General features: G+C 43.1%; 1 protein-coding gene and 1 long non-coding RNA gene across 7 annotated transcripts in view; one reads left to right on the forward strand and one right to left on the reverse strand.

The window, feature by feature from the left end:
* Nucleotides 1-5,773: 5,773 nt before the first annotated feature.
* LOC142829937 (uncharacterized) lies at nucleotides 5,774-9,598 on the reverse strand. The gene is made up of 3 exons (XR_012904879.1): nucleotides 9,226-9,598; nucleotides 8,583-8,719; nucleotides 5,774-8,485 (listed from the first exon to the last, which is right to left on the reverse strand). It is a non-coding gene; the product is annotated as an uncharacterized LOC142829937 (long non-coding RNA).
* Nucleotides 9,599-11,344: 1,746 nt separating this feature from the next.
* The window catches only part of LOC102450321 (interleukin-6 receptor subunit beta-like), a 75,196-nt gene continuing 63,586 nt past the window's right edge, over nucleotides 11,345-22,954 (forward strand). For 2 of the 6 annotated variants that reach the window (XR_012904880.1, XM_006119165.3), the window contains exons 1-6: nucleotides 11,348-11,719; nucleotides 13,239-13,395; nucleotides 14,452-14,574; nucleotides 17,096-17,133; nucleotides 20,902-20,950; nucleotides 21,174-21,224. Coding sequence is in view for 5 of the 6 variants with exons in the window: in XM_006119165.3 (XP_006119227.2) it covers nucleotides 20,908-20,950; nucleotides 21,174-21,224 (94 nt within the window). In the remaining variant the exon portion in view is untranslated. The other 4 variants (XM_075932371.1, XM_075932368.1, XM_075932370.1 and 1 more) reach the window with 4 other exon arrangements.

Here is a 22,954-nt window from a genome sequence, read left to right on the forward strand (position 1 = left end):
AGCTTAAGGGGGTTTATCTTAAAGTACTGTTTCTGCCTCTCCTTTCATTATTCTGATATTCCTAGCAGTTTCTCCTGATCATCATTTACAAGCAATGTTACAGTTCTTCCCTTTGTGTCTCATTTTTCCAGTGGTACATATTGTTTTGCCAGTCTGCTGTGAGTCATTCACATGCTCAAGATGCAAATCTTTTAGGGTACACTTTGGGCTTCTTCACTGCCTACATGGCAACTTGTCTTGCTTCTGTTTAGTCATTTTCAAAAAATAAATTAATTCTTTTTTTAACATAGGATTTTCATGTTTCTTTCACTCCTTTTATTTCATTGATACACAACTCATCCTCTCTTTTCCTTGACTTTCCTCATCTGCATCATCCACAACCTCTTCCACTGCTGTAATCTGTTTTTCTTTGAGGGCGTTCCACTCTTCTGCTGATGCCAAATCTGTTTTTAGATACTTATCCTGCACTGTTTCCACAAGCTTCTCTGCCACACTTCTCCATAAATTCCCGTACTTACATTTTTTAGCTCAGTTCTCCCCTTGTCCAACACAGTTCCATAATCTTTACCACAAGAGGTTTGTGCTGCACCATTAGCATCTGGGTACTAATTGCAGTCCATAACTCCACTGAGTCCATTGAGATTCCCTCATGAATATCATATCACTCTGGCTTTTGTTTCCATTGTTGATGTGTGTATGACCAAATGAGTCACCCTGTCTTGAAACCATGTATTGGCTATCATCCATTGTTTCACAATACACATGACTAGGAGTGCTTTCCCTTCCTCATTCATGGTTTCCTGAGCTGTATTTTCCTAATACACATTTCATACCTCTATTTTCTTGCCTGTTTATGCACTCTGGTCACCCACCACCACCAGCAGCTCCTCAGTGGCTGCAAGTCTTGGTGAACACTGTCCTCTTCTTCATCATGTCCTTACTGAGGTATGTATTCTGACATCACAGACATGATGCACTCTTTAACTTGGACTCATTTAGCCACTACTCGCTCACTCACGTTAACAGCTTCATACACCATCTTCCTCAGCTTTCATTTCACTACCACCGCAACTCTATTATGCCCTCTTTTGTCACTTGCATGGAAGAGTTTGCAATCTAAACCATACACCTTTCTTCCATACCCAGTTCACTGTGTTTTCTGAAGACACAGAATATCAATTATTTCTGTTCCATAATTTCAGCTACTTCCATACCTTTGCCCATCATACTGGACCCATTTCAGTGTTGTTACCTTGATGACATGGGGCTTCTTTAGTTGTGCACATCACTGCTTTTCATTTGACTGTTTGCTCTGACTGCTAGTTCCCTGATCTTTTACAGGATAGTTCAGAGACTAGATGCCAGAAATCATATAGGAAAGGAGCTGTCAGACTTGAGGTACACCAACTTGAAGAGTGAGTGTGTGGGTACAATGTCCGTCCATTATTAGCAACTGGTATCTACTACCTGTACTGCCCTTTAGTAACTTGCCACAAAACGAAGAAAAATGTCTGAGCCACAAGGTGAGAGAGATAACCTTTTTTTGGAACAACTGGGACGGGTTGCATCTTGCCTCTCTAATATCCTTGGTCTGACGAGCAGCTAGAACTACATTGCACTGATGTAGTCACCTTGAGCTAATAAAAAAATTGAAGCGTATTGGTTAGTGCCCTGATACTTTATTCTATTTATTCTGTCATTTTACAAATGTTTCAATGGTCATACAATCACAAATTAAAGAAGGAAAGGAATTATTACATCTACATTATAATAATTAACATTATTCTTGGGTGCTTTTTCTAATCTACCTAATATGTCAAGTGCAATAAGGAGTCTAAAAGCACTGCTGCAGTGGATGTAGAAAGAAAACTTCTGCAGATAAAAGTTAATGTCTTACCAGGGAGGAGCATTAAGAAAACAACTTGAATGTTTGAAGGATCATTAATTCTTGCTGGGCCCATCTATGGCTGCTACTTTGAAATGTGGGGGAACATAGCCAACAGCAGCATGGCTCCTCTATTTGCAGCAACAGTTTACTTTTTAATGCAAATCTTTTAATGCATTGTATGGATACTGTAAAAGAATGGAATCAAGCATCCAAAACCTACAATCTCTATTTCTATAATTTAATAAAGACTTTTATTTTTATTGCTAGGAATACAAAAAAAAATGCAATATAACTAAAGCCAAATATCAAGCTAGTGTGAAATATTAGCTTCTAATCCCAGTAAAATATTTTTATAGCAGCAGTTCTAACAACCCCTTCATTATTACCCTGCTAGGAAACATTGCCATGTTAGCATGAAATCTTCTTTTAGCATTAAGGCTTGCCTTTTTTAAAAAACCAAATGGATGGTAGGTGATGTGAGATAGCATAATACTGAGTCTGGTTTTTTGTCTTTTGATCTCTGAAGATAGGTTTCCTTGAGGGGAGCAGAAGATTAACTGGTACAGGATGTACATTTAAAAAAAAATGTTGAGTGTACATTTTATTTTCACTTATTAAATTACTTTATGAAAACATCATGTTTCCTAATAATGAGAGAATGAGATTTAAGATACTAACTTAAAGAAATATGACCTTTCTTGAATCTTTCCCTTCACAATCTGCTTCTCTTTCCATGTATAATATGTGCTATAATGTGACTGAGAACTTGACCATAGAAGTACATACAAAACCTACACAGCAATACCTAGAAGCCTATCAGACTTTTAGATCTGTGACATGGGCGTCAGAAATTTTTCTTGTAGTTGTCTTCATGGTTTAGTTGCTCAGTTAAGCAAAAAGACATGACAGGATGTGTGTCATGCTGGGACACTGCCATGCACATAGTGAGTGCCATTCATGAGGGGAGTTCTGTGACCTTGAAAGAATGCAATCTGCCACCCTCAACCAATGGTCCAATAAGAGCAGCTACAGCTACCTAGTAACATTTTGTGGGGTTTTAGACTGCTGGAGTCTTTTAAGTATAGATCCAGGGGTCTCCCCCAGGACCTACAGCCAACAATAATACCCCCATTCACAGAGCTTTCTGTGCAACCAGCCTTCTGCTCATGCCCAAATGGAAAGGAGAAGGTGGACTAGTGGCTGGAGAACCTTATAGAATCATAGAATACTAGGACTGGAAGGGACCTCGAGAGGTCATCGAGTCCAGTCCCCTGCCCCCATGGCAGGACCAAATACTGTCTAGACCATCCCTGATAGAAGTTTATCTAACCTACTCTTAAATATCTTCACAGATGGAGATTCCACAACCTCCCTGGGCAATTTATTTCAGTGTTTGACTACCCTGACAGTTAGGAACATTTTCCTAATGTCCAACCTAAAGCTCTCTTGCTGCAGTTTAAACCCATTGCTTCTTGTTCTATCCTCAGAGGCCAAGATAAACAAGTTTTCTCCCTTCTCCTTATGACACCCTTTTAGATACATGAAAACTGCTATCATGTCCCCCCTCAGTCTTCTCTTTTCTAAACTAAAGAAACCCAATTCTTTCAGCCTTCCCTCATAGGTCATGTTCTCTAGACCTTTAATCATTCTCATTGCTCTTCTCTGGACCCTCTCCAATTTCTCCACATCTTTCTTGAAATGCAGTGCCCAAAACTGAACTAATTCGAACTAGCATGTCCACATTAAGTGGACCCTGAACCGGGCTTAAGGATGGCCGGAAGTAGTGCCGGCAGGGCATCAGACGAGGACTTAGAGCGTGGAGATGCTGTCTCAGGCTAGCCGAGGGCTGTGCTTAAAGGGTCCCGACCCCCACCCCGGACAGACAGTTCTCAGGGGTGCCCCGCTTGCAAAGCAGTCCTGGCTTGGATTGCCCGGACTACCCACACTGGGCACATCACAGCACTCGGCCATCAGCCTGGCTGCCCTTGCCGCAGGCTGCCATCTGGGGAGAGGGGACAATTGGGGGGCTACAGGAGAGCTTCCACCCCCAGAAGCCCACAGAGCCAGCCCAGTCCTCCCCATCGGGGGCTCGAGCCCCATTCCTCCCTCACCTCCTTCCACTTACCCTTCCCTAGCCCCCCTTCCTGATGTACAAAATAAAGATAACGTGTCTTCCAAAATGGAATCTGTCTTTATTGAACAAAACTGGGGGAGACTGGGAAAAGGAGGTGAGAGAGGGGAAGAGAGAGGCTGGGAGAGGGGAGGGCAACTAAAATGATCAGGGGTTGGGAACAGGTCCCATATGAAGAGAGGCTAAAGAGACTGGGACTTTTCAGCTTAGAAAAGAGGAGACAGGATAGAGGTCTCTAAAAGCAGGGGTTGGGTGGAGAGGGTGCATACAGAAAAGTTCTTCATTAGTTCCCATAAAGAAGGACTAGAGGACACCAAAGGAAAGGAATGGGTAGCAGGCTTCAAACTAGTAACAGAAAGTTGTTCTTCACAAAGCAAAGAGTCAACCTGTGGAACTCCTTGCTGCAGGAGGATGTGAAGGATAGAACTAGAACAGAGTTTAAAGGGAAGTGAGATCAAGTCATGGAGGCTGGGTCCATGGAGTGGTATTAGCCAGGGGGTAGGAGTGGTGTCCATGCCCAAGGTTTGTGGAAGGCTGGAGAGGGATGGCACGAAACAAATGGCTTGGTCACTGTCTTCGGTCCATCCCCTCCAGGGTCCCTAGGGTTGGTCACTGTCGGCAGACAGGCTACTGGGCTAGATGGACCTTTGGTCTGACCCAGGACGGCCATTGTAAGCTCAGGGCTCAGGGTCGGGAGTCTCAGTGGACCCCCTTGATTCTCTTGCACACCTGCTCCTGGGTGGCCAGGCTGGCAGCTCTCCTGCCCTAGACGGCCACTTTCCTGTGCCTAGTGCGGAGATCGTGGACGAGGTCCACGATGTCTGCACTAGCCCAGGCGGGTGCCCGCCTCTTGCGGTCCTGGGCAAGCTCCCGGGAGCTGCCAGCCTGGTCATGGAAAGAGCGGGGGGGGGGGGGGCTGGGAGGGCATCAGGTGGGTGGCTCGATCCGTGCCAGGTGCAGGGTCTGCTGGCTGGGTGCTGGCAGGCTTGCACCTGGCACGGGCACCGTAGCCAGCCCGTGCCCCTTTAAGGGGTCCGGGGCTGGGAGGGGGGCAGAAGAGTTTCCCTGGTGTTGGCCAGAGTGGCCACCAGGGAAACCTGGGGAGGGCTAGCCTCCCACTAGTTCGAATTAAGTGGCTATACACCCCTTAATTCGAACTAGCTAGTTCGAACTAGGCTTAATCCTCGTAAAATGAGGTTTTCCTAGTTCGAACTAAGTGCTCTGTTAGTTCGAATTAAATTCGAACTAATGGAGCACTAGTGTAACGCCTATGAAAGTTAGTTCGAACTAACGGATGTTAGTTCGAACTAACTTTGTAGTGTAGACATACCCTGAGTATGGTTATCCAGCCAGTTATACACCCACCTTATAGTAGCCCCATCTAAGTTGTATTTACCTAGTTTATTGATAAGACTATGATGTGAGACCGTATCAAATGCCTTACTAAAGTCTAGGTATACCACATCCACCGCTTCTCTCTTATCCACAAGACTCGTTATCCTATTAAGGAAAGGTATCAGATTGATTTGACATTATTTGTTCTTTACAAATCCATGCTGGCTGTTCCCTATCACCTTGCCACTTTTCAAGTGTTTACAGATGTTTTCCTTGTGCAGACCTTCAGCAGAATTGCTGAAATGAGTACTATGGTCTGTGTGTGTTTGCATAAGTATTCCAGAATTGGGTCCAGAAGAGGGGGGGGGGGAAATGTGGATGAGGAGGAGAGCAGAGCAAACATGACTGATGGCAATTTAAAAACACAGAAGAATGAATTGGGGCACAGCAACCATAGACCAGAGAAACAAGGGAACCTAAAACAATAGTTACTAACAACAGAAGACAGGCAAAGGAGGAAGAAAAGCTTTTCCATCAAGATGTGTGATTAAAAGACATTCTGTGGCATTGGAAAGTCCTACAGTGTAAATGTCCAAAAGCACTGCAGCAAGACAAAGTAGTTCCAAATGGTGGCATTAAGAAAAATATTATTGTGGTTACTAAAGAATCTGATGGAAAGAATTACAAGGTTTCACAATTGTTCTATAAGAAGGGAGGATGTCGAGATGAGATATTGCTGTGCATCAGGTGTGCTATTAAGAGGCACCAGCCAAATATTGCAACTACTCCAAAGCTGACATCCCAGCAAAACAGCATTGCATTGGGATTAAAGCCCCATGTAAGGAAGAAAAAAGAAAATGGATTGTTTGATTTTATTTTCAAATAAAGAAGTTTCTAAAAATAAATTCCAAAATGATCAGTTAAATGAACAGAAGAGTCCTTTGACTTCTGCTATTGTTTTCTAATGAACTGCTTTTTTGTTTTGGTTTGGTTTTTGTTTTCCCCTCTCTAAAAAAGTTTGACAGCTTCAAACCTAGGAAGCTGAATCTGCAGCTGAACAAAAACTTTGCTTTTCACTGCTATTGAAGTCGTGCTGCAAACTATTTAGATCTGATGTGCCAGGCCACCATTTCTTTCTTTTGGAACCCACTTTGTTTGCTTTTGAGAATCAAGCCCCATTCCATCCACTTAAGAGGTGTTTGTTCTCCTTTTTGTGTCCACAGCTTTCTATAATCACATACCCAAAGCAAATCTCTAAGTATCTTTCCTCTCCTTACAATAAATAACTTGGGCCTGATTCTCCATTGCTCTAAACCTCTGTCTAATTACACCAATGCAAAATGAAGCTATAAATTGTCCATCATTGCTATTTGATAGAATTTTACACCCACTTTGAGTTTGTACAAATGACTATACAAGATGCAATGCAGAGCAGAATTAGGCCCCACTCTTGAAGTGTTTCTATAGAGATAGCCCATACTTTTCTCTGTGACACTCCCGCAAGCTTTGTCTTAGGGAAGTCTATATGGGTGTGTCTAGACTACATGGCTCTGTCGACGGAGCCATGTAGATGAGATTATTAGACATAGCAAAATGAAGCAGCGATTTAAATAATCGCGCTTCATTTACATCAAAATGGCCACTGTGCTATGCCGACGATCAGCTGATCCAGCACAGTGGGGCAGTCTAGACATGCCGTGGTTGACAAGGGAAGCCTTTTTCGACTGCTCCGGTATGCCTCGTGAAACGGAGCCATGTAGTCTAGACATACCCTATGTGCAGCACTGCAGCACGTCTGGGGAAGAAGTCTGTGTTGTTGGCACAGAAGAACACTACTGTGAGCAGCAGAAGCTATGTCAGTGGGAGAACTCTCACGTGGAGATAATGCTTTGCACAGAAGTGTTCATGTCACTTTAAATTATGTCGCTCAGGGAGCAACATAAATTATGCCAACATAGACTATAAACATGGTTGTAACTTCATTTTGGTTTATATTTTCTGCTAGTTTCCTTGAGCTTTCAGTATGAACAGGCGAACCTAGAAAGAGTGGATTCATGTGGGGCAGTCAAGCTTGTCTCTTGTGCAAGGAACGACTGAAGATGCTTTACCAAAGTTACTGCGACCCAATACAATAATTAGAGTGAACTGCAGAGGGTCTGTATATCCTCTCTGCCTTCGCTTTCATCCCATAACAGAGGGACAGAAGGATCTTTGCAATAGTTCTTGATAGGGTCCTGCCCACAGCTCTACTCCTAGATATATATGTAGCTAGGGTAGTGGGATTTAGATTCTAAACAATACCATTTTACTGCAGGGAGGCCCTCTGAAGCCATGGTGAAGGGGCCTGGCTTTACTTTCATTGTTTAAAGAAGAAGCAGGGCCTCATTAATCGTTTCATTTACATAATTAAACACGTCTAAAAGCTCAGATCCAATCTCTCACAAGTTTAGGGCTCTTAATAATCACAGGTTTAGTTTAAGTTCATCTTTAATGATTAACTTCAGCTTTTGCATGCCCCTGACTCTAATACATTTTTGCCATGTCATGACACTCCTTAGGTTCCCCCTCCCCCTTTATATAAAGACACTATGGGGTGTCACAGACTGGGCCAGGTCTGGACACCCCCCAAGGGCATCTGCTCAGAGCAAATTGCTCAAAACCTGGGCTCTTTACAGCTCCTGACCGGAGACCTTCCTAAACAGGTCACAAAGCAGTCAGACCGAGCAAAACCCCTCAGACCCTCCAGCTCTCCCTGTGCTACAATCAGACCTGGGCCTAACACACAGGTGAGGGATTATAGAACCCAATCTCACCTACCCCGAACGGGTCTTTCCGGTGCCAAAGAATCAGCCACAAATCCCTGGTCAATTTACACTTTGGATCTTACCCACATGATGACGCTGAGCCAATCCTTTAGAATAAAAAATCTAAAGGTTTATTAATAAAAGAAAGAAAAGCATAAGAGTAAGGTTGTTAAGGAAAATACATTACAGGCATTGAATCACCAAGTTCTCGATGCAGGCTCTTAAAAGAGATGTTATAAACTGCTATCTTAAAAGTCTCTGGTGTACATCCTATGTCAGGATGGGTCCACAATTCTTCCCAGCTCTCTGTCCCTTGCAAGGCTGCATCTGGGATCAGGAACAGAATTGCAGATAAAATGGACTTTGCCCCATGGCATTTTATATCCCTACTGGCTACAGCAGGTCACATGGTCGAGTAACCTACCTCTGTTTCACATGCTTGCATCCATTATGCCCTGGTAGGTTTGCAGGTATCCAGATTTCCAGATGCATTCCTCAGGTGTGTACTGGGCTCTCTGCGCACCTTGTCCCTGGAGCCTTGCTAATTAGCGTAGTCACTGACTGAACATTAACACAGAGTCCATATTTATAACTCTACATACAGATATCACACAAGTACATTAATAGCATACATAAAATCAGTGGAACACAAGCTTTCATTTGACATCTCACATGGCCCCCTTTGGACAGACTTTTGGGGCAAACACCCCCTCCCCCGGGTGCAGCAATGATCTTTAAAATCCAATAACATGACATAGGGGCTTGCAGTAATCACCCCAAATACTCCAGAATAACTAATGAAACATACAATGTTCTGGGGTTTATTGCTGTAGAGTACAGTAATACGTTTCTTTTTTTCCTTTTTTTTTTTTAAGGAGCTTTTACTCCCAGGGTTTGCTCAAGTCTAGTGTTAAAAAATTTTTTTAAAAAAATCAGCCTTAATGCATCACAATTCCTGTACCCCATCTCATGGCTTTACTTAGTTCTGATTGAAAACAATGGGGTTAACCAACATTTAACACGTGATCGTCTCATCTCAGACAAGAGAACATCAGAAAAGAAAATACCATGAGTTGTTTTGAACTAGGGCACTTCAGCATGCTGTAATTGATAGAGATCAATGGGCTTCAAAAGCTTCATGAAAGCAAAGAGTACAGATATCAGTGGAGTGGTTTACTCTAACTATACTTGTGTTGTAGGATAAAGCAGTGCTGGTTAATTTGGAAATCACTGTAATTTTATTTTTATCTGCTCTCCATAGTCATTTCGGCCATTAGCTGTATATCTGAGGCAGGGGTGAAAGGAACTTACATTTCTTACAAGTGCTGTCCTATTGCAACCCAGGTACCTGCCAGCTCTTTAAATAGCTCCCTGCTGGCTTCTGCTGCAGTTCAGCCAGTTCTTGCTGGAGCTGCATACCAGAGTGCACCAGCTTACTTTCACCTCTGATCTGAGGCTAAACAGATTTTAGGCAGATGTCTGACAGGAGACAAGGAGTCAGTACAAAACTCTAAGATACAATATTGACAGATGGAGACTGGATGGAGGAACCAAAATAACCACACAAGAGCAGGAAACTTGAGATAAGGGGCTAACTTTAAAATGAGTAAATAACATAGCAGAATCTGGCCATGAGGGAACAGAGTTTGTGTTCGCAGTTTGCATAGCTCTATGCAATAGTGATCCAACTCTTTGGGATATCCAGGCTGGATGAGTGCAACTCACTATTGCAAAGGCAGTAATTTAAAACCATATATTGTACAAAGTAGGCAGAGTATGACTTCTCAAAATGGATGCTTTACCCAGCTGGAAGCATTGATGGAACTGGACTGACCTGCTATAACTCAACTTTTTCCAAATGACATTTAAACTTCTAGGCATCTTTTAGAGCTCAGATTAGTCAGTGTGACTTTTGCCTACATAAGGAGTTAGCTTGAGGCTCCTGACAAAATAAAATGAATAGTCTGTTTCACATTCTTAAGCTTCCTCACACCATGGTACCTGAAGCACCATACAACAATGAAAAATAGTATGGAGCATGCCCTAACTAGCAATATTCTTGGAGCCTATCTTGATCCTGTAGGCCTGCGTGGCTGTATTTTGGGGATTTTTTAAAAACTTTTTCCTCCCTTCTTGATTTTTAATTAGTCCCATATCCCCAGTTATGGTACGGGACTATGAAGTACCCATTACTGGCTTACTATCAAAGAGCTAGGTCTTGGAGACTTGTGAATAAAGAGGCAACTTCTGAACTCACATGGACTCATCAGGAGCCTTGTAAACCCTGTGATCATAAATTCCAGTTAACTACCAGGATGTTCTTATGTGAACTTCCTCTTATTTGTGATGATCGAATTAGTCTCCAACCAGAACAAAACTCTAGTAGTGACAAAGATGATAGTGACTGCAGATTATTTTTGTCTACTGTCAGAATCTTGACAGTGCTTAAAGCCAACTTTTAATCTTCTATTCTAATATTGTACAATAGGATCTGTGATCCAGGAAGTCAAGCATTTGACTGTTTCTGTAGTCACTGAGGGCCTGATCCAAAGCTTGCTGAAGTCAGAGTATTTAGTGAGCTCTGATCAGATTCTTACACTAAAGTGAGGAATAATTCTGCTGAAATCACTGTTTCAGGCTACGTCTAGATTGCAGGCTTCTTGTGCAAGAAGCTTTTCCACAGAAGTGATCTTCCAAAAAACCTCTTGCACAAGAGTGCATCCACTCTGCAAAAGCGCATCGAAAAAGCGATGCACTTTTGCAAAAGAGAGCATCCAGACTGCGTAGACACTCCCTCGAAAGGAAACTGATTACTATTTACAGAATGGCCATCAGGACACCTGTGCTTTTTTTGATTGCCTCTTTTTGTGCAAAACACCTCTGTTCCCCGTCCACACATACCTTTTTGCTCAAGAGCTCTTGCACAAAAAGGAGTTATTCCTTGTAGAAAGAGGAATACTTATTGCGCAAAAACCCCTCTGCTCTTTTGATTTTTTTTGCACAAAAATGCACTTGAGGTGTGGACGTTCCGCGAGTTTTTTCAGAAAAATGGCCATTTTTCCACAAAAACTATAGTGTAGACACAGCCTCAATGTAAAACTGGTATTAGAGACAGCAGAATTTTGAGTTCTATTTTCCCACTCTGCCAGTGACTTATTGTGTGACCTCATACAAATCACTTACATTTTCTATGCCTTACTTTGTCCAGCTGGAGGTGGAGGTTTAAAGGGTTTTGTTGAGCACTGAACAGAGCCTAGAGTCTATATTTTATTTTGTTCCTGCTTTTTCAAAATTCCCAGTTTCAGATCACTAGCTGTGACTTCTTGTATCCTGTATCACAAACAAATGGCAAAACCAAATGGAGGACAATTTTCCAAGTGACACAGCCTGAAAGACAGACGAGATAAGCCCTATTAGCTCCAACTCAGGCTTATAAAGGATTTCAGCATCTCTCATGTGGAACATGGATACAGAAAAGGAAGACAGATCTTGCCAAGGAAAACCCGAGGAAGAACCCAAACTGATATAAAAGTGGGATTGATTGCAGCAGCAGCTTCTTAGGTTAGTTAAACTTATAGCAATTAGTGGTTAATTAGCAACAAAAGCAGACTTAGGCCAGAGGCTAAGTGTGATGCTGGCATACCAGGCACCAGCTCAACCCAACGTTCCTAGGTCTCAACTAAATATATAGTAGGAACCAGCCTGGATCATGAATTTAAATTGAAATGCTTGTCAGTTGCTGCATATATTAATCTCACTTACAATATCCGTATCCCATGTTATAAGATAATATTTAAGGGCTTGTCTGCATAGCTGTATCCATAGGCACTGACTTCTGCTCTAGCTGCGGGGTGCTTGATTCCTCTCCCTCTACTGCAGGACCTGCCTGCACTGCACCCTTTCCCCCCCACTCCAACTCTACCCCATCTCTTCCCACACCTTCTCCACTCTGCTCTGCCCCCACTCCACCCCTTCCCCCAAGCCTCCTCCCTGTCTCTTTCTGCCACTCCCCCAAGCCCGCTGTGCTCTCTCCCCTTCTCCTAGAGGCACTGAACACCACGACACACCTGTTTTGTGGAGATGGGAGAAAGGGGAAATTGGAGATCTTGGCTGCTGGTGTGTACAGAGGACCCACTAATTTTTCCCTGTGGCTATGTCTAGACTACACGCCTCTTTCAAAAAACAGCATCTAGATTGCATTATGCGAAATCTATCGATCTGCTTTTTCGAAAAAAATTGACCTGCATTTTCGAAAAAGAGCGTCCAGATGGGTGGATGCTCTTTCAAAAAAAAAAAGACACCCGGAATCGCTTCTGGCAGGGCCTGGCGGCAGCATTTACTTCCTGGTGCTGCTGCCTGCCCTTTGCAGACACGCGTGCTTAAAGGAACCCCCCCCCGGACAGCTGTTTCTCTGCTGCTGCTGCTGCTGGCTTACCTACCTCTCAGAGGGACAGCAAAGCTGCTGCTGTGCTTGCATTGGTTGCCCTGCTTTCTGGGACACCACGGCAGTTTGGTTTTTTTGGAGGATTTTCTGAAGGGACCCTGTCCTAGCAGTTGAAGACTCGGGTGTATAACACACACACATCACGCACTGCCCTGACCATCGGCTGAAACCTACAGGGAGCTGAAGGCAGGATCCAGGTGTAAGAGCCTGCCTTCATAATTCTCCGCAGAAACCCAGCTTGGAAGCAAGACAACCCTCAGCTGCATGAGGGGCCCCTGTGTCACACAAAAAAGGGTAATACAAAGATTGCCTCAGGAGTAGGTGTCCTCTCATAAATTAAGCCACAAAGTTCCCTAATTTGGGACCTTACCATAAGTTAGGCCATCCAGTTACCCAAGCTGCTGCCAGTAAAATAAGGATTCAAAATGCACCATATAAGGAATCAATGGGTAGGGTCTGGGGAAAGGTAGCCTCTCCATATTAGGAAGCAAAGAGGTCGAGTCCGGGAAGGGGTGATCCTCACCATATTAGGAAACAAAAGGATGATTTGGAAAGAAAGGGATAGGGCGGGTACTAAGAGAAGGGTAGGAATAAAAAGATGCTGTAACCATAACTCAGGGCTCACTTTGTTGGTAGTGAGGTAGAGGGGAACGAGCGGTGTGGATGCTGTAACTGAATAAATCGCCTCTTAACCACTCCATCCAACTTCGTCCATCATTCAGCCCTTCAACATTTTGGTGCAGCGAGCAGCATTGCCGGGAGTTCAGGACTGATCACCCCAACATGGATATAGGTAAGAGCAGCGGTTCTTTCACTTCAACATCTACAGTGCGGTCTTGGTTAGACCGCAGGGTGGGAAAGGACTGGGGGCCATTTCTCCCCCCTGGGGATGCCCTATCAGAGTCATGGGTCTCATACTTAAAATGGATCGAAAATACCTTGGAGGATAAGAAAGCCTCCAAAAGAGAAGAAGAAAGCTGTTTGCCTACAGAGCATGATGGCAGGGATTACCCTGATTTGGAAGGAATCTCTTGCAGCAGCTGCACAAATTTCAGCTCTGCAGGATATAATTGACCAGCAACGGGTGTTAACCCACCAGTCGGTAATGGCAACACAACTGACAGGGGATCAGGCATCCTCTGCACAAGAATGGAAGGATAATGGTTCAGGAAAGGTTAACCCTCCCCCCCTTGCTACCCAGCCCTCTCATCCCTAACCCCTACCGCTCCCCCTATCCTCTAACGGAGCAGCCCCCTGTGTGCCCAATTACAGGTGCACAACCTATACGGCTTGAGACGTAGCTGTATCCCATGATTTAATTCGCTGGTCGGGTGCACCCTCTCCTGTGAATGCACAGAACCAGCCGGTGACTTCAACCTATTTGTCCCAATTTAACCAATTAGACCTCCTAGCAGTATGTGTGGGACAAGGACTTAATTACTGGTGGGACCACTTCATAGGCTCAGAAGGGTGGCATGGTGATTGGACTCTGGCCACCTCAGAGTGGCCACAGGAGGGGGAGATAACCAGGTACCTATGGGAGGATTGGGCTGTAAGCAAAAAAATGCCAGATGATCCCAAACTAACGGGGGGCGGGAGGTTGCTCCGTGTTGGAACTGCCCAACACAGGGGATGGCTGTACGTTCAGGCTAACCAGTCCTGGCGAATCCCCAGCATAACATTAACAGGAGGGCGGAGATTTACTCAACTCACTCTGGCACCCTTTGCCACTAGAAATGCATCTGTTGTCCTGGTAGGTGATGGACCCTGGGTAATCGACTGCTCCCAGTGTGAGCCAGGAAGGATAGGGGGTCGGGAGCAGGTAACCATATTTCGTTCAACCCTACAGGATTGGAATGTGGGACGAGTGGTGCCAGACTGTGCAGTGTGGGAATCCCGCTATGAGGAAGGCCTCAAAACGTTCATAGCTGGAACTCCCTTCAGGAAAAAGAAGTCATCTTCCAGAAACTGGGTATCGCACCAATTCTGCTCAAAATTTTGGAATCTTCGCTATATCATCTGCGCCCCCCCCCCCCCCCCGGCACTGCCAACCCACCGGTGTGTGTTCTGAAAATGGCTCCTGGCACCACGTGGTGCACCGCCACGTGTCACACGCTACCACTGCACGTTTGCACTTGCATGGCCAGCTGCACGATGTCCAGGCTGAGCATTACACATTTCCCTTGTGCATCAGCTACTGTGTACCCACCTCCCCCACCCTGTGTGTGGCACAAACTCACAGCACTCACCTGCTGGTTCTTCCCTGATGTCCAAAGACACCTGGGAGGCCTCTGGGGTCTGGGTGACCAGCTCCAGGGTGAGGGTCACAGTGTCATCATCATCCTTCTCCTCCAGCAGCAGGTCTCGCTCTCCAGATTCCCTGGACTGCTTGTGCTCCTGCTCTGGTTCCTCCATGCCAGGATCTGATAACCCAGACTGCACCAGATGCAGTGGAGTCCGGGCTTCCCCACCACCGAGAATGTGCACCAGGTCCTCATAGTACGGACAGTAGTGTGGGGCTGCTCCAGAGCGGGAGCTCTCATCTCAGGCCTTCGCATACCCATGGCGCAATTCTTTAACTTTGGCCTGCACTTGGTCCTGGGTGCGGGAGTGGTGCCCTCTTCTGGCGAATCCCTGGGCCATGTGGCCATAAATTTCCACATTTCTGCAGCTTGAGAGGAGGGCTTGCAAAGATTCCTCCTTGGACCAGAACTCAAGGAGACTCTTGATCTCAGGTTCTGTCCATGCCCGCTGTTTGGAGCCCCTGGGTGGGTCCTCAGAAGTTTCCCTGGAAGGGCCAGGGGTGTCTTGAGGCTTTGACATAGCTGGCTGCTGTAGGACAGGAAAAGCTGTGTGCTCTGGCTGGTTTCCTGCCACAAATGGCTGGCCAGGTGCCTGTCCCTTTAAAACATGGCTGCAGACAGGAACAATAGAGGTGCAAGGCATGCAGCTGGACTGTCCACCAGGGCTTTTCCTGGAGGACTTTTTTCCAAAAACCTGGCTCCTTGCTTCCACACAGGCCTTTTTTCGACAGATCTCTGTCGAAAAAGGCATTCTTCCTTGTAAAGCCAGGTTTACCGCCATCAAAAAAACTGCCACATTCTTTCAATTGAATTTCAAAAGAATGAGGAGGTAGTCTAAATGCAGGTAAAGTTTTTTCAAAAAAAGGCTACTTTTTTTGTGTAGTCTAGACACACCCCGTGGGAGCTCCAGCCCAGCTGTGCCATTGCAGTGCTTCAGCATAGACAATACCTGTGCAACAAGAGAGACACTAGCTAAGCCAATCTTTAATTAAACTTTATATTGATCAATCCTTTGTTAGTGATTATATGAAGCTGAGCCTTCTCTAGGTAAAGAAGGAGTGGTGGTTGTTGAAGAACATAGTCCCCAATTCCAGGAGTTGAGTGTACATAAATGTAAAAGGCTGAATGAGGAATGGGTTTTTAAACTCAGGATTCAAGCTCTGCTTGAAATGGCACACTACATATTTCACTACTGATGGCAGTTTGGCCTAACTGTCTAAGTACAAGCCTGCTTGCAATGCCATCTGCCCATGCCAGCCCCGTCACATTATTTTTAGCGGACTGGAAAGCATGTTCCCATCTGTAGGCACATCTTAATTGTGAAGCTGTTGTAAAAATGTTTTTCTTAAAAACATTCGAGTTGATGTACAGCATCAATCTCTGCACTTACTGAAACCAGCATAAATCTAGGATCACTGCTCTGTCAGTGGAGTGATGGCTGATTAACTTCTGTTCCACACTGGTGCAGAAACCTAAGGCTTTCTTAATAAAATGAAGAAAAATTTTAGTTTCTAGTCTGTTCTTCAAAAGAAGCTTTCCCCAGAGATTGTGAATTGTTTGCTCTTCTGTATTTGCTATCTAGTGTGTATATATATATAGATATAGATTTATATAGATTTGTGGTTTGTACAAGCTTCTGGGGGGATTTTTTTCAACCTCTTGTGTGCATCTCAACCTTTTGACGGTCTTAGAGAACACAGGGTGTACATCCTGATTCTCTTTGAGATAATATGTAAATATTTTAGCACTAAGCTACTTTATGTTCTTACTTGCAATTGACAAGGAGGAAAGTGGGTGGGGTAGAGACTTTCCCTGTGGTTCCAAATTTCCCACAGGGGGCGTGGCTAAGAGCAGCGTGGGATTTGTTCTGTACAATCTGTCAGAGTTAGTCTCTGAAGTCAGATACACAATGTGTTTCTTGAGCAACTATACTCCACAAGAACCTCTTACACCTATTACTACCTTGGAGTCCTAGATGTGAACCTACAGGAAATGGTGTTGGGTACAGTATCCTATAGTCTGTAAATTGTTTTTTTTTTTTTTTTTTTTTTTTTTTTGATAGCAGGGATATAAATCGTACTTCTGCTGCCTTTACTGCTAAAATACCAAAAACATTAATTTATTAAAATGTCCCTGGTCCACAGAAACAATACTTATTTAAAATAATTTATTATGTAATTTTATCAAAAGGGCAATGAAGATTTCTCAACTACTATTCTTCAAACCAGGTAGGACTTTAATTAAAAATGCTATGTTGTTTACCATATAACTGAATGTGCCTATTGTTCTCTGGGTTGATTTTAAGGTGTTAGTTTGACTTATGAAGCTCTAAATTGCTTGAGACCTATCTATCCAAGACCCGGTTGAAACAAACTTATTCACATGGGGAGACTAACTGATTTCAGTGGGGCTCAATGTGAATGCAAGAGTCTATCCATAGTAGTGCACTTACAGGAACAGAGTCTGACCAGCACAGCTAATGGTATGTGGAGATGCATGAGCTGAAGGTCCATTGATAGAAAGCTGGAAAACTCTAGCAGGGTTCTTCATTAAGGACCCATGCTTAGAAACACTTTCCCTTTGGAATATAAAAGGAGATGGTTGATGGGGGAGAATTGAAGGGGGCAACAGATTCTGTTGGGGGGAATATATTAAATGTGTTATTGCTACATTATTGTTATTTAGGGTAATTGATGGACAGATGAAAATGGTTTATTTTAAGATTGTGTTTTGAAGAGCTATGCATGTCCAGAACCTACAGTGGTTTTCTTACTGCAGGCTAATATATATTTAAACAAACAGATAAAGAAATGAGAGCACTCAAACAACAAATAGTTCTGCAGCATCTTAGAGACAAACAAAAAATGTAGATGGTATAAAAAAATGTAGCTGGTATGATACCAGCTACATTTTTTTGTTAGTCTCTAAGGTGCTGCAGAATTATTGGTTGTTTCTTGAGTTTTTTTCAGTCACAGACTAACTGAAATCCAATAGCACATTGAGAATATACAACACCCCTTTTTTTGTCCCAAATGAAATGAGATTGGTGGGCTATTCTGGTCAATACTGAACATTTGCCAACATTTCAGAGAATGACATAATTCAATCTGGTTTGCAGAGACCATAAACACTTTTTTCACTTCTGATATAAAGGCCAGAATTGCAAGAGTGGATGAGATTGAAAGTTTGCAGAAAGTGGCTATTTTTAAAGTATATTGTACATAGAACAATTCATGCTTCATTATACATTAAAAAGTTGCTATAGGAACCTGGCAGCTGTGCTACAATTAAAGACCAGTTATTATTCATTCCTATTATAAAATCCAGTTTTCAGCATTTTACCATCTTGGCTATTTTGATTCACAAGGTTCTATTATATCTATTATATTTGGCCAAGATTCTTTATTTTCAAATGGCAATAAATCCATGTTGAGTTTTAGAATGCCAATAAATACCTTTTGGACTTAGTTTGTAATGTTCTCTCTCCCCAAGCTTCAAATTCACTTATCAAATTTAATATTTTTACCGCTAGACTGTCTTGTTCACGATGCAGACTCTTGTTATTGGAAACAGGCTGCCTTAAATGTGATTATTCATCTTGTTTCCAATAATCACCTTGCATTTCAGAAAGTAGACTCCATTGTTTCTTCATGAGTCAGAATACAGCATTAAATATAATGTATGCATCTCTTCTGTTATATATTTTCTTAGTACTTGTAAGCTGATTTTATATTTTAAATATACTCTAAAGCCTTCATAGAGTAGTGATTCCAGATTATAACATTTAAATTCACTGAAACAAAGACATTCTTTTAAATTAAGTAGAGGTTTAGTGTGTTCATAACCAAGTTTTCTAATAACAATGGGTATGTCTACACTACCCCGCTAATTCGAACTAGCGGGGTAATGTATGCATACCGAACTTGCTAATGAAGCCCGGGATTTGAATTTCCCGGGCTTCATTAGCATAAAGCCGGCGCCGCCATTTTTAAAAGCCGGCTAGTGCGAACCCCGTGCCGCGCGGCTACACGCGGCACGGGCTAGATAGTTCAGAATGGCTACGTAGTTCGAACTATCTGTACTCCTCCTACAGATAGTGTGGAATGGCTACGTAGTTCGAACTATCTAGCCCGTGCCGCGTGTAGCCGCGCGGCACGGGGTTCGCACTAGCCGGCTTTTAAAAATGGCGGCGCCAGCTTTATGCTAATGAAGCCCGGGAAATTCAAATCCCGGGCTTCATTAGCAAGTTCGGTATGCATACATTACCCCGCTAGTTCGAACTAGCGGGGTAGCGTAGACATACAAAATAAATTAGTGTTTCCTTTCTGTGGGTGTGATTTTCATAACAAGATGCGTTTATGAAATTTTACCATATTTATTAAAATGTTTCCAAAGATTTTAGGCATTACTAAGATCTAAAATCCTATGTTAAGTACTGATATTGGTAAAGGATTCTCTTAAAACTAGTTCATCAAATAATCAGACGCAAACAGGAAACTCATTTGTCCAGCTATCTGGAAGAAAAGGAATATTGTCCCTTTAAAGGCTCTCTTCAGCAAGGGGATGAAAGGAGAGCAGGGATGGACAGAAAGGACAGGGAGACTTTGGAAGCAAGTCTTTATACTATGGTAATTAAAATGTAAACTTTAGATAAAAGTGGTCTTTTGAAGAATGTAGTTTAAAAAAAAGTCTGAAGATCCAGGCATTTAAGGCTAAGGCTTACTCAGATTGTACATCTAAATATATCAATGCAAGGATATTTTAAGAGATGTGATTTTATCATCTTCAGCAACAAACTAATGAAAATTTATAGCAAATCTTAAACTAAGGTCCTGTAGATGTAGTAATGCAAAATTGTTTTTGTCAGTAAATTCAGGAATGGTCAGAACTGGGATAAGAAGAGGGGAGAAGTTGAGCACTAAGAGCCAGGGAAGACATTGCCACCTCTAGACACTCCACCCATGATCCTTCCCCACCCTTATCCCTTCCCTTTACAGCAACCTAAAAGATCTTACAACCAAGGACTTCTCTGAGGAATAGTTTAAAATAGATTGATTAGACATGCATTATTTAACTCTCGGCATGCAAGTCACACTAATACGGTACACGGGACAGCTGTTCCTCTTTCAAGCTTTAATACTGTATACACATACAGCAGCTTGCTGAGTACTAACCATATGGCATTCTCATTGAGCATCCCATAGCTATTTGCCCTGCTGCTGAGCAGTGTGCATTCTGAGATGTTTCTCAGTCTGCATTGTGGGATGCACAACAGAAGCCAGGCAGGTTTAAACTTAATCCCCTGTTTCCATTGGCTCCACTCAGTGCTTTCTTTCTGAGTGGGTTACCTCCATTTTTGGATTGCTGTCAGCCAGCATGGTCCCCACTCACAATGCTCAGCGATGCCACACAGGAGGCCCAGAATAGGCAAAGATGGAAGAATTCAGAAATCTGGAGTTGGAAAATGGTGTTTGGGAGTAAGGGTACGTCTACATTGAGGGGGTTTTCAGAGATACTGGAGGTATCCCGGAAAAACTCCACCGCATCCAAGGAATGCGTTTGCTCTTCCACTTTTTTATGCAAGGCCATATGCTGTGGTATCAGTGCAGTATTAAGCATCCATCTCTGATGAAATATTTGATCTTAAGTTTGCCTAAAAATTTGGGATAATATTTTGAAGAGCTAGATGCCCAATTCCTATTTAAATTCAATTGAATTTGAACATCTAATTCCCTTAGGTCTTTTGGACAATCGCAGTCTTATTTCTTCCATGTACCAAGGAGGAATGCCTCTGCTTTTGATAAAACAAGGTTTCACGGATATACATGATTTTGAACTTGGGTATCTCTTACGATCCAGTGTATTGCCAATGAGCAACATTAGAGAGTCAAAATGTTTGCTGGATTCTAGCGTTAGTAGTGGAGTGAATGAACAGTTTAGAGTTACAGTTAAAAATGGAGTGATGTCCATCATAACGATTATGCTTCTTTTTAAAGGAGAAGATGAAAGTCTTATTGCTTATGTCTATGGCCTTGCTCACAACAGGTGAGTTTTCATTCATTGTATAATATTTGTAAAGAGTTTTAAAAAAAAGATAAATTTAAACCTGGTCATCCCCTGTCCTAAGAATTATCTGTATTATCTCATGGCAGGAGAGATTATGCAAAAAAGCTTCTTTTTTTTTTTTTAAAGAGAGCACTTCAACCCATTTATTCTTCCTGTGGTTGTTTTACATTCTTACTATAAATTTTATCCTGTTACCTTCCAGATTCTTCTGATTGCTTGAATTCCAATCTTCTATTTTGCAAGCAACTTCCAGGTAAACAACTCTTTTTATGCAGCACCCAGTTAAATGCAAAGATGAGCCCCACCACTGAAGGAAATCTCACAGTTGAAATGACTGGATAGTCAATTTGGGTTTGAAGTATTCATTAGTGTAAAGATTTTGGCTGCAATTCAGATCTGCATTGAACAAGGATTTCTGAAAAGTAGCATCCGATGTTCAGAATATGAACCTTTATTCATTGGTAGCCCATGGAATTTGTTCATTGATTGCAAGAGTTAGGAGCAAACTTTATGTAGAAAGCTTAACTTTTTATGCTTGCAGACCTAGAGAAAAACCAATTCACTCATGTCATTGACATACACGATGTAAGACAACTGAGAATTGCCACTGTATGGATACAAGCTATCAAAGCAAACTATCCAAGCAAAACTATCAAAGCTATCCAAGCAAAAGATGAAGATGACAGCCTGCTTATGGGCTTGCTTGACCACAGTGATTGAGAAAGAGGTAGCAGAGAGGATTGGCAGGGGGGAAGAGAGAGAATTGAGAGCTCTCTGGAGCCATGTTTGTTGCACTTCCTCAGGTGTGCTGAGGAACAAACCTGGGCAAAGGGTGTGCTGAAGCAGTATTGCTTTTAGGGTTATCATAGAATCATAGAATACTAGGACTGGAAGGGACCTCGAGAGGTCATTGAGTCCAGTCCCCTGCCCTCATGGCAAGACCAAGTACTGTCTAGACCATCCCTGATAGACATTTATCTAACCTACTCTTAAATATCTCCACAGATGGAGATTCCACAACCTCCCTGGGCAATTTATTCCAGTGTTTAACCACCCTGACAGTTAGGAACTTTTTCCTAACATCAAACCATTAAGCCCATTGCTTCTTATTCTATCCTCAGAGGCCAAGATGAGCAAGTTTTCTCCCTCCTCCTTATGACACCCTTTTAGATATCTGAAAACTGCTATAATGTCCCCCCTCAATCTTCTCTTTTCCAAACTAAACAAACCCAATTCTTTCAGCCTTCCTTCATAGGTCATGTTCTCTAGACCTTTAATCATTCTTGTTGCTCTTCTCTGGACCTTCTCCAATTTCTCCACATCTTTCTTGAAATGCGGTGGCCAGAACTGGACACAATACTCCAACCAGGCCTAACCAGCACAGAGTAGAGCCGAAGAATGACTTCTCATGTCTTGCTCACATCACACCTGTTAATGCATCCCAGAATCATGTTTGCTTTTTTCCCCAACAGCATCACACTGACTCATATTTAGCTGTTGACTCATGTTTAGGGTTGTTTATCGGTACAGATACTTTAGAGTAAAGTGATACTCGCACACATATATCATATTCATGCTGGCAGTTTGGAGGCAGACTGCAAGTGCAGTGTACATTACTTTTAATTTCACTGGTGGCTGGAGTGCTGGCCATGTGTCAACTTCCTGGAGACTGGACCATGATGTTCCTTGGGAGACCCCTTCGGAACTGCAGGAGGCTTTACCACTCCCAGGCTGGTCCCAGGTTTCTGCTGTGATGTTACATCTTGTCCAAGAGGGAAAGAGCTCAAATGTTCAAACCACTGAGCTATCCCTCCATCCAGCACCTTTGTCTGTATTGCCCCGTGACTGGAAGACACTGCATGCTCCTTTAAACTACCTTAAGGACTAGCTAATATTGCTGCATTCTTTGCACATAGATTCCATTACTGAACTCTGCTTGCTGAGTTGGAAATGCAGAACATGTACTGCAATGTTAACTCCCTG

This window comes from Pelodiscus sinensis, chromosome 6 (genome assembly GCF_049634645.1).
Source record: "Pelodiscus sinensis isolate JC-2024 chromosome 6, ASM4963464v1, whole genome shotgun sequence".
In the NCBI taxonomy this organism is placed as follows: domain Eukaryota; kingdom Metazoa; phylum Chordata; order Testudines; family Trionychidae; genus Pelodiscus; species Pelodiscus sinensis.